The 12,602-nt window shown below is 40.2% G+C and overlaps 1 protein-coding gene across 1 annotated transcript in view; it reads left to right on the plus strand.

The window, feature by feature from the left end:
• The first annotated feature begins 4,964 nt into the window (after positions 1-4,964).
• The window catches only part of SUCLG1 (succinate-CoA ligase GDP/ADP-forming subunit alpha), a 33,780-nt gene continuing 26,142 nt past the window's right edge, over positions 4,965-12,602 (plus strand). Inside the window, exon 1 of the mRNA XM_007175370.3 lies at positions 4,965-5,122. Within this exon, the coding sequence (XP_007175432.1) occupies positions 5,026-5,122 (97 nt within the window). The 5' untranslated portion in view covers positions 4,965-5,025. The remainder of the gene's footprint in view (positions 5,123-12,602) is intronic.

A 12,602-nucleotide genomic window follows, 5' to 3' on the forward strand; every position in this document is an offset into this window, starting at 1 on the left:
AAAAAGGGAGAAGATTCAAATCGATAGAATTAGAAATGACAAAGGAGAAGTAACAACTGACACTACAGAAATACAAAGGATCATGAGAGATTACTACAAGCAACTCTATGCCAATAAAATGGACAACCTGGAAGAAATGGACAAATTCTTACAAAAGCACAACCTTCTGAGCCTGAACCAGGAAGAAATAGAAAATATAAACAGACCAATCACAAGCACTGAAATTGAAACTGATTAAAAATCTTCCAACAAGCAAAAGTCCAGGAGCAGATGGCTTCACAGGCAAATTCTATCAAACATTTAGAGAAGAGCTAACACCTATCCTTCTCAAACTCTTCCAAAATATAGCAGAGGGAGAAACACTCCCAAACTCATTCTACGAGGCCACCATCACCCTGATACCAAAAGCAGACAAAATGTCACAAAAAAAGAAAATTACAGGCCAATATCACTGATGAACATAAATGCAAAATTCCTCAACAAAATACTAGCAAACAAAGTCTAACAGAACATTAAAAGGATCATACACCACGATCAAGTAGGGTTTATCCCAGGAATGAAAGGATTCATCAATATATGCAAATCAAAAATGTGATAAACCATATTAACAAATTGAAGAATAAAAACCATATGATCATCTCAATAGATGCAGAAAAAGATTTCAACAAAATTCAACACCCATTTATGGTAAAAACCCTCCAGAAAGTAGGCATAGGTAACTTACCTCAACATAATAAAGGCCAGATATGACAAACCCACAGCCAACTTCATTCTCAATGGTGAAAAACTGAAACCATTTCCACTAAGATCAGGAAAAAGACAAGGTTGTCCACTCTCACCACTATTATTCAACATAGTTTTGGAAGTTTTAGCCACAGCAATCAGAGAAGGAAAAGAAATAAAAGGAATCCAAATCAGAAAAGAAGTAAAACTGTCACTGTTTGCAGATGACATGATACTATACATAGAGAATCCTAAAGAGGCCACCAGAAAACTACTAGAGCTAATCAATGAATTTGGCAAAGTAGCAGGATACAAAACTAATGCACAGAAATCTCTTGCATTCCTATACACCAATGATGAAAAATCTGAAAGAGAAATGAAGGAAACATTCCCATTTACCACTGCAACAAGAAGAAGAACATACCTAGGAATAAACCTACCTAAGGAGACAAAAGACCTGTATGCAGAAAACTATAAGACACTGATGAAAGAAATTCAAGATGATACAAACAGATGGAGAGATATACCATGTTCTTGGATTGGAAGTATCAACATTGTGAAAATGACTGTACTGCCCAAAGCAATGAACAGATTCAATGGAATCCCCATCAAACTACCAATGGCATTTTTCACAGAACTAGAACCAAAAATTTCACAATATGTATGGAAACAAAAACGATCCCAAATAGCCAAAGCAATCTTGAGAAAGAAAAACGGAGCTGGAGGAAGCAGCTTTCAGGACTTCAGACTATACTACAAAGCTACAGTAATCAAGACAGTATGGTACTGGTACCAAAACAGAAATATAGATCAATGGAACAGGATAGAAAGCCCAGAGATACACCCACGCACATATGGTCACCTTATCTTTGATAAGGGAGGCAAGAATATACAGTGGAGAAGAGACAGCCTCTTCAATAAGTGGTGCTGGGAAAACTGGATAGCTACATGTAAAAGAATGAAATTAGAACACTCCCTAACCCCATACACAAAAATAAACTCAAAATGGATTAAAGACTTAAATGTAAGGTCAGACACAATCAAATTCTTAGCGGAAAACATAGGCAGAACACTCTATGACATAAATCACAGCAAGATCCTTTTTGACCCACTTCCTAGAGAAATGGAAATAAAAACAAAAATAAACAAATGGGACCAAATGAAACTTAATAGCTTTTGCACAGCAAATGAAAGCATAAATAAGACGAAAAGACAACCTTCAGGATGGGAGAAAATATTGGCAAATGAAGCAACTAACAAAGGATTAATCTCCAAAACATACAAGCAACTCATGCAGCTCAATATTAAAAAAACAAACAATCCAATCCAAAAATGGGCAGAAGACTTAAATAGACATTTCTGTAACAAGGATATACAGATTGCCAACAAACACATGAAAGAATGCTCAACATCATTAATCATTAGAGAAATGCAAATCAAAACTACAATGAGATATCAATCTCACACCGGTCAGAATGGCCATCATCAAACAATTTACAAACAATAAATGCTGGAGAGGGTGTGGAGAAAAGGGAACCCTCTTGCACTGTTGGTGGGAATGTAAACTGATACAGCCACTATGGAGAACAGTATGGAGGTTCCTTAAAAAACTAAAAATAGAACTACCATATGACCCAGCAATCCCACTACTGGGCATATACCCTGAGAAAACCATAATTCAGAAAGAGTCATATACCAAAATGTTCATTGCAGCTCTATTTACAATAGCCAGAACAGGGAAGCAACCTAAGTGTCCATCAACAGATGAATGGATAAAGAGGATGTGGCACATATATACAATGGAATATTACTCAGCCATAAAAAGGAACAAAACTGAGTTATTTGTAGTGAGATGGATGGACCTAGAGATTGTCATACAGAGTGAAGTAAGTCAGAAAGGGAAAAACAAATACTGTATGCTAACACATATATATGGAGTCTAAAAAAAAAGAAAAAGAAAAAAAATGTCAGAAGAATCTAGGGGCAAGACGGGAATAAAGATGCAGACCTACTAGAGAATGGACTTGAGGATATGGGGAGGGGGAAGTGTAAGCTGGGACAAAGTGAGAGAGTGGCATAGCCATATATACACTACCAAACGTAAAATAGATAGCTAGTAGGAAGCAGCCGCATAGCACAGGGAGATCAGCTTGGTGTTTTGTGACCACCTAGAGGGGTGGTATAGGGAGGGTGGGAGGGAGGGACATGCAAGAGGGAGGAGATATGGGGATATATGTATATGTATAGCTGATTCACTTTGTTATAAAGCAGAAACTAACACACCACTGGAAAGCAAGTATACTCCAATAAAGATGTTAAAAAAAAAGTCCCTTATTCAATGAATTCCAGTCTTTTGCTTATTAGAGGTGCCAGGGAGTGAGAGTGAGAATCCAAAGACAAGTCTGGGCACCTCTTAAGGAAATCTGGAGAGAGGTAGCTTCTAGGCTCCTTTCCATAGGATGTGGAGGTAATTATGGCTTGTTGCCAAATGGAAATATCCTATTCTACATCTGGTTCCTGACATCAGTAAAAACTTCAAAATATCATCCTGTCATGTGAAGAAGAAAGTTCTTCTCTTTAATAACTACTATTTCTTGAATGCTTACAAGGTACTAAAAACTTTACATATTAATGCATTAACTGGTCATAACCCTACTATGAGTTAGAGAGTTTCATCCCCATCTCAGTGAGAAAACCTGAGACCCAGAGGTCACATAGCCAGTGGCAGAGCTGGAATTTGAATCCAGATCTGTCTGACTCCAAAATCAATCTGCATATAAAGATAAATGGTATAGTTCGTGTCTAGTGCAATAGTCTCCCACCAATGAGCTATGGAATTGGGGTGGAGTTGCAGTTTTTACAAGGAATTGAAATATCCTTAGGTCCATCAAACATTGTGTGTAGATTCTATACATAATGTTATACGGTATTTCTTTTATATGTCAATTCAGTTCAATTCAATAAATACTGAGTTCTCTCTTTGTACCAGGCATTGTTCTAGGTGCTGATGATACCGTCAGTGTACAAAACAAACTAAAATCCTGGTCCTTGCGGAAGTAAAAAGTCATTAAAATCATGACAAAATTATATATGTTTTTGTCATCATGCATTTAATCAATGAAATGAAATAAAAATGTAACTATTATCATGTGAAAGCGCAGAAGAATGTTGCTATTGAAAATAATTCTTCATACTGGACCTATCTGGAAACCACTGAGAGCATTTAAATGATAGCAAGGACATGATCCCTTAGATGAGGGAGGGATTTTGTGCGCAGTCAAGTCCAAGCAGGGATGGCAATATCTGGGTCATAGAGGAAATACTGGGCAATCTCCCTGGGTAATCCCACTCCTACACCACGTATCTCCGTGTAAATTATCATGACTAAAGTGAGTTAGAATCATAACTTCATTGATGATAATGATGAGGACTCTCAGAAGCATGGTTGGAGGCAGGGAGTTGGATTACTTTATCTCTTGTTAACCCTTTGACTCTAGAACTCTCGGAGGTTCCTTCTAAAGCTCTTAGAGAGGAGTGAACGCTTTGTTCAAACAACAAGCGGTCGCATTTGACCTATAACTTCAGTCCTCCAGGATCTCCAGGGAAGAGGCACTCACTCAGTGCTAGCCAAAGGCTGCATGATAGCTTGTTTAACCAAAAGATCCATATTCCAAGAAGTTAGGTGCCAGGAAAGTAGCTTTTGGTCTTTCTCTTCACATCCTCATCTTCACTGCGCGAGTTCAGAGTCACTGTTCCCTTTGGTAATTCTTCCCGGTCCTCGCAAGGGTAGGGGGTGAGGAGTATGATCTTCTCCATATGGTAGATGGGGAAATGAAGGAAGGTCGGCACCTTGGCTTTGGAAGGGCCTTGTAAAGTTCTGCATTGCTCTCTGCACCTCGCCTCACTGTTTCCTCATTCCTTTTGACACCGCATGCCCTGGGTTTGACTCAATCTTTCCTCCTTCTAGTCCCTTCCCGGAGGCCCCCGTTTAAACTACTAACAAGTTGAGGCCATCGAACTACATTTCCCACAATACCCCGCGCCGGCCGGCCACAGTGGGGTTTCCCTTGAGCTGCCGTTGTTAGTAATGTTGAATCAAAACCACGTTTCCGGGGAAGAGACGAGCTATTGTCTACTTCTTCGTTAAGATGCCCTTTTTCTCCTCCACCTGCGAGACCCAGCGTTGGGTGAAGACATCTCTGCGGGGGGACATTCATTCCGGCGAACGCTCTGGCCACCCACTTCCTCCTCGAGCCTCGGCCCCGGCCGGGTTTCCCGGGGGCCTGGGAGTGTCATTGGCGGATGACCGCAGCCCTCGCCGCTGCCCCTGCTGCTGCGACCATGACTTCTGGCAGCAGCGGCCTCGCCGCCGCCCGCCTCCTGTCCCGCGCTTTCCTCCGTGAGTCCGGCCGGGGCTCTGTCCTCCAAGCCTCCGCGAGTTCCCGGCCCCCCCGGGCCCGGCGTCCTAGTCTAGGACGCGGCTGGGCCCTCCGGGGCCGGAGCTCGGCGGGGGTCCCAAGTCGGGGACCCTCTGGGATGGAGGGAGCTTTGCTGGATATGTGGGGCGGGGGCCTGGCTTAGGCAGCTGGCGGGCAGGGACGTTGAGTGGCTGAGCCAGGATTCGGGTCTGGGAGCCCTGCAGATCCGGGGGCACACCCTTGATCCCACGGTGATGAGTGGCGGCGGGCTGGGGGAGGCATCTAGACAGGCTCTTTTGGGGCGTGAGAGGTGAGGTGGTCCAGGATGAACTCAGCTGGGAGGGTGAGTGGGTTGAGAGGTAGGGGGAGGATATCAGTAGGAAATTGGAGGATGAGGCTGAGCTTTGTACAGGACGGTCGTACACTTTTAATTGTCCTTTCCATAGACTGTAGGGTGAATCTCCAGAAGGGTGCACAGCCCAGAAAACTCCTAGAAGCTTAGGGTTTGCTGGGACCTTAACCAACTTATTTGTAATGTCTCCATCAGGCGGTGTGAATTCTTCAGTTCCTGAAAACTTAACACCCAAGGTTGCTAGTAACGCTGACTGCTGAAAATTCTTGCTGTGTTCAAAGTCTCTGTGTTTGTTAGGTAGGTTATGTAGGAGAAGACTTTGGAACCGGCCACATCAGGGTTTGAAGTCTGGCTAGTCCTGTACAGTCTATGTAATAACTCTGGGGGATGTTTCTAAATCTACTTCTCAATTTCTGTGTCACGTATCATGAAAACATTACCATATTTTAATGAATCTGAGACACCATCACTTGTAAGATGCACTGCTGTTGGGTCTACCACTAAAAGTGGGAAATGATTGCTAATTAAAATTGTGACACACCATTGGTTATCAGTTGCATCCAGATTTAAGAAATGTTTAAACAAATGAAACAAGTGTGCATCCTAGAAATGATGAAGTACAGGATGATCTGGGTTCACCATGCAGAATAAGTGAAACAATTTATATAAAGCACCTGGAATATAATAGACACTCAACCAAAGTTAGTTTTCTTCTCTCTCCCTTTCTTCTGCTTTGCTTCTAATTCTATTCCTGCTACTGAATATTGGATGAGACTTAGTTCATTTCTTGAGAAGATTACATTTTAAAAGTGTACAACGATGACTGTACACTCTGTAGCTACACTTAGTTACCAGATCACTTGAGGACAAACCTTAGCAAGTAGGAAGAAGTTGGGTTTATTTGGGAAAGTTTTCTGGAGATTTTTATTATGTAATTTAAAGGATAATTTAGTATGTTGTAGGCAGAAGGAGAAAAGGGATTAGTTATACCGATGTCTTTTTCTTCTGGGGTCTTGCTTGTCTGAATTTCTGAAAAATCCTTTGCTGTCTTAGGAGCAGAGTCTAGAGAAGAAAGAAAGAGTGTCTACAAGATCAGGATCTTGAATCCACCCTTAGCAATACTTAACAATCCTGTTCTCACATAACTGGAACTTCTGTATTCCTAGACTCTCTGGATCCTGAGGCCTTAAGAGGTCATCTAGTTTAGCTTCTGTTGCTGGAGTGGCCTTGAATTATCCTAGTCACGTGATTACCCTGTCACTAATGGTTTGAGAGGTCTGAGATCTAAACCAAGGTATCTCTTATATTAGAGAGGTTACAAACTCTAGGGTTAATGTTCAAAAACCTCTAAATCTCCCAAATCTTTTTCCCATGCCACATTTCTAAGCCCATTTCCACTCACAGTAGAAAAAACGCAGCCATAACAGTATCACCTTGCAAACTTCTTTTAAAGGCAGTCACAAATTATTTAGTCTCTGAGGTTAGTAATAGAACTAGAGTTGCTAGGGAGTTTTGTCCCCGTTATTCTCTTAAGTTTTAAATGTTAGTACATTTTGTGCTGAAGGTCTTAAGTGTTGCAATGTTGATTTGAGTTAGGAAAAAACCCCAAACACTTGTAGATGCCTTCCAGAGACCTGTTGGGGGCAGCTTAGAATATTTATCAATAGAAATTACTGAACCAAAATAACCAGTTCTTAGGAAAAAAGAGAAAGAACCCAGTTGAAGTGGGGAGAGAAAATAAAATGAAAAATGAGAAAGATTTCTTCCATGAGAAAGCTTAAGGATTTTATAAACACCTTTGAAACTGAAATAGTGAAACTTTTCAAGAAGTATGAGGTAGTGCAAGGTTGCTTTAAACATAAGCCAGTAGTTCCTGTAAGTTGGATCTTTGAGAATAAATAGGGAACAAGAGCTAGTATTTTTTATTTTTACTGAGGTATAATTGACGTAAAACATTATATTAGTTTTAGGTGTACAACCTAATATTTTGATATTTGTATATATTGTAATATCTATCTGTCTATTGTGATATCTATCACCATACATAATTACACATTTTTATTTCTTGTGATGAGAACTTTTAAGATCTGCTCTCTTTTAGCTACTTTCAAATGTGCAATATAGTATTATTAACTATAGTCACCATGCTGTACATTACATCCTCATGACTTATTTTATAAGTGGAAGTTTGTACCATTCGACCCCCTTTAGCCACTTGCCCCCTCCCCCTCAACTCTGGCAACCACCAATCTGTTTTCTTTACATGTGAGCTCAGGTTTTGTGTTTTTCTTTCTTTTTTTTTTTTAGATTCCACATATAAGTGAGATCATACAGTATTTGTCTTTCTCTGACTTATTTTGCTTTGGGTAGTGCCCCCAAGGTCCATGTGTGTTGTCACAAATGGCAAGATTTTCTCTTTTTATGGCTGAATAATATTCCATATTGTGTGTCTGTGTGTGCATATTAATAAATATACCACGTTTTCTTTATCCATTCTTCTATCGATGGACACTTAGGTTGTTTCCATATCTTCGCTATTGTAAATAGTGCTGCAGTGAACGTGGGGCTTCTTTTCAAGTTAGGGTTTTCATTTCCTTCAGATAAATACTTGGAAGTGGAATTGCTGGATCATATGACAGTTCTATTTTTAATACCTTGAGGAACCTCAGTACTGTTTTCCATAGTCACTGCACCAATAACATTCCTACTAAAGGCGCACAGGGGTTTCCTTTCTCCATATCCTCACCAACACTTATTATTTCTTGTCTTTTTGATAATAGCCATTCTAACAGGTGTGAAGTGAAATCTCAGTGTGGTTTTGATTTGTGTTTCCCTGATGATTAGTGATGTTGAGCACTTCTTCATGTACCTGGCCATCTGTATGTATTCTTTGGAAAAATGTCTATTCAAGAGCCAGTATTTTTGAACTTCAGAATTACTGTGTTTTGATGCCAAAAAGTGGTCCAGTTGGTCCCATACCTTTGTTTGGCAGAAGGGGAAATTAGCCCCAGAAGTTTCCTAGCCAATATCAGAATGGGTACTAGAGCTCAGGTCTTCTGACTCTGCAGTGTCCTTTCTACTAAATACATGCTGGGTGATACTCTGAGCCTTCTTTTTTTTGAAGCTCTGATTTTTCTTTTTCTTTGGCATCCTCACTGGTTTGTTGAGAAGGTTACTACTCAGCTCAAAGGTGTCACCTGCCTTTTCCATGTGTTTGCCAAGTTGTGTAAGACTGTTTTTGGAATCCGGAAGACATTTAGAAGTGTAGCATGGAAACGGGGACCCTCAGTAGTGATGTTTCTGATACCTGGTATCTCTTGTCATTGCATCCAAGAACCAAATCTTTATTCCAGAAATACAAAATGGCCTCGATCTAAAGGTATCAATGTAGCCATGAGAAAGTGGCTTGATTTTCTGACCTCAAACTTGTTTTTCCATAAAAACTTAATTGGGGATGTTAAAAATAATTTCTCTAAGTATAGGGGAAGAATTTCATTTCACCAAAGGACAGGCATTTTGTTGCCATAGACCCACATTTTTGTACATTATAACATTCCTAAAATTGGGATGTATCTTATAATTGATGGTATCTTACAGTAAATTGGCAGCATTTTTTTCATACTAGTGCTTAATAGTGCTTGTTAAAATCAGTGGTGTTTTAGATTTGATGAAATATGATACTTAGAGCCAATTACACTTCATTTGTAAGTAAATACTGAATGAATATATAATTTCACATCTGAATGGTGGATTGTTTGGGGTTTGGAAGTAAGTGGCTGCTGAGCTACTCTGCTATACTTTAAGGTCCTGTAGGTAAGGACCCCAATAGCCTGCAGATTATATATGCATAATACATATGATGAATAAGTATACATTTGTTAAAATCAGGAATACATGCAGGAATAAGTGAGTAACAAGGACATAGTTTGAGAGGGGAGTTGGAGGAGTATTTTCATGAACAGTCTCAGGTTACTGGTTAGGAGCACGGTACTGGTCACACAATGCCATCTGTGGTTTGAGTCCCATCTGGGCAGGTGCTTTTTGGCCACAGCTTGCATCCACCCTTCAGCCATCTTGCAAATGGTGTGGTTGCTCTCTGCAGGGGAGAGGACTCTGCATGTGGTTGACCGATACAAATTTCTCTCTCAGATTACTCAGTCCCTTTACTTCACAGCCTTTATTACAGTTGGCACTTTTGTGGTTTTGTGTTTCTTTGTTTAATGTTTAGCTGTCTTACAGGGCAGGAAGCTTCACGTGGGCCTCAGTCCATCTTGTTTACCCCTGAACCCCTTGTGTCTGGCAGACATCCTGGCACAGTGAACATCTCAAAGCAGTTTGGTCTTCTCATTCTATGTCAGTAATGAATAGCTAATAGTGAAATAGCTAAGTATTATTCTGCATGCTCTATATATTATTAACTCATCTAATTCTCATATTGCCTGTGAGGTACATAATATTGTTATCCCCATTTTTACAGTGAGGATGCACCTTTAAAAATGTTTTAGATGGTAAAAATTTACTAGTATATGTGTACCTACTATATGTTATAGGTAGACATGGATTAGTATATTTATACATAAACATGTATAGGATATGCATGAGACATAAAACACTTCTGATTGGACTTATTTGATTTTAAAATATGAATTGTATGTTCTCTCTTTTTAGGAAATGATTGACTTTTGTGCTTAGGTAAGATGTGAACCCGGTTTAGGGAGTGTAGCCGGCACTTTGCTACCCAGGTTACGGGCGTCATCTCATATCAGCATCACAGCCTCCTCGTGAGCAGCTGTGATTCCACTTACAGAAGGGAAGACCAAGGCCAAGGGAGATCAAAAGACCTGCCCCCTAAACTCAAGCCCAGGCCTGTCTGGTTCCTGGGCTGTGCTTTCAGCTGCTTGAGATGCAGTCCCAACGTTAGGCTAGCCTATTGCTAAGAACCTGAAGAGAAGGCGACTCCACCCACATTCTCTGGAGATGACCCAAGGCCTTCACCACTGGGAAATTCTGCCTGGTGGCCGACTTCGGGCCTTCCTGCTGCCCTAATATTTAATTAAAAATACTCATTTTCTTAATATTAGTGAAGTCAGATATCACGTCATATGTAGATTTACCATTTATCCGACACCAATTGTGTTTCTTGTTTATGGCCTTTGTCCATTTTTCTGTTCGGCTTTGGTCCCCTCCGTCCTGTTGGCCCCTGGTGTTGCTCAGGTTGCTAAGGTTGTCCTCCTTGCCTGTTACGTGTTGTGAAACCGCTCTCCTGGTCTGTCACTGCCTTTACCTCTGACTATGCTGTGTTTTGCTTTAGGTTCTTTTCTTCTGTAGTGAAATAGTCCATCTGTATTACATTATTGCTTCTTGGATTTCATTTGTTAAAAAAAAAGAAGAAAGGTTAGCATGGAATTTGTACTACATTGATACAGCTTTGAGGATTGCTGGTAGCATTTAGGGCTGGACTCTTTGTATGAATTTTTGGGAAACCAATAATCTTTGCATGTACAAAAATAGATGTAGGTTTTGTTCCCCTCTTTCCTGGTAATGGGAGTTCAAGATGGACATTTTTCCAGTTCACACAAAAAGAGATGGAACTTCTGATATTTATATGTGTTTCTTCTCATAGATCCTATCTCTTGTCCTGAAATTCAGTCAAACATTTCCTGTGCACCTACTCCGTAAGGCACTGTACCGTATGCCATGGGAGACACCAAGGTGTAGAAGACATGGTCCTTACACTCATGGAATTTATAGTTAGAAGTTCTGAAAGTATTTAGATGAGACTTAAAATAATCTTGAAAGAAAACTTAGCCTGAAATAATTTTACTTAGAAATAATGCAGTAAAGAAAGGAACAGAATGTGTGCACTCTTCAGTGTGCAGGTGTGGTGCTTATGATTAGATACCACATGAAAGTGTTCACAGTTTCCATTTTTCTTAATCTCAGATCCCCTACAAACCCCCCATTATATTCACAAGTCATGAATGTGATGTGAAGATTTAAAGATTCCTCACTGTACAATGTTTTATTTAAATGTGAACTTATATGAATTAATGCAAGAGAAATTCTCAGGAGATTGAGTACGTTGACTCTGATTGAAAGGTGAGAAATATTTGTAAGATGGTTTGGCCACTAACATATGTCCTGTGTTCAAGGCTTTTTTTTAGGAAATAGCTTACTGTAGTTATTTGGTGGTTTTGTCATAGAGATCAGGTTTGTGTTTAAAACCAAAATGTGATTGGGCTTCTTTAAGCAGTGGACAGACAATTGAAGATTTGTACTTAAACCACTTTACATTCTTCAGCAGAGGTAGAATAGGTTTTTTTTTTTTTTTTAGTTAAGGCATTTGATTGATAATTTGGATGGAGAAGAAATCAAACAGGGAAAGAAAATGACCAGTCTGACGGATTTAATATTTACAGCAGCTGGTAGTTTGCTGGATTAGAGAGTGGTGGGATTGTGGGAGGGAAGGTGAAGCGGTGCAGAGGTGGGGATGAGGAGAGGCTGCTTTCGCTGGGGAGCCTCCAACCTGTGATTCTGGGCTTGGATTATCTGTGGTGGGGAAGAATAAGGAAAATGACATAAGTGACTTAAAATTTGGTGAGTTTTACTTGGAATATAAACATATTTTGCATTATATCTGTCTGAATGGAAACAAATGGCAAAAGAGAAAGAATTTCCTTGATTCTCTGATGTCACCAATGGTAAGACTTACAATTGATTTGATAACAGTATTACCTTAAATAGGGCCACCACTTGTTACCTGTGTCATGGTGGCATGGAGTGGCAGGTGTCTGGGGTCCTCCTCACAGCCATGGCGACTGGGAGAGTGTGCATGGTGTAAAGGGCCAGAGATCGGGCAGATTCGTCTTCCAGTGTCTGGAATCAAAAAGGCATTTATGGTGATTATGGAGCACCGTGGCTTGCTGGGTGCCTCAGGTTTTTCTCTGGGTTTCGTAAGTGCTTGATTCTAGCATCGTCTCATTTCAGTACCAGTGACACCTTGTCTGGCATTGTACAGCTTTCTCGTTGGGACAGAATGTGGTCAGGAATTTCATTTCCTTATCTTTGAACATGTATTTTGGGGTTGGTTCAAAGGTGATGATAGTCTA

Source organism: Balaenoptera acutorostrata, chromosome 12 (assembly GCF_949987535.1).
Source record: "Balaenoptera acutorostrata chromosome 12, mBalAcu1.1, whole genome shotgun sequence".
Taxonomy (NCBI): domain Eukaryota; kingdom Metazoa; phylum Chordata; class Mammalia; order Artiodactyla; family Balaenopteridae; genus Balaenoptera; species Balaenoptera acutorostrata.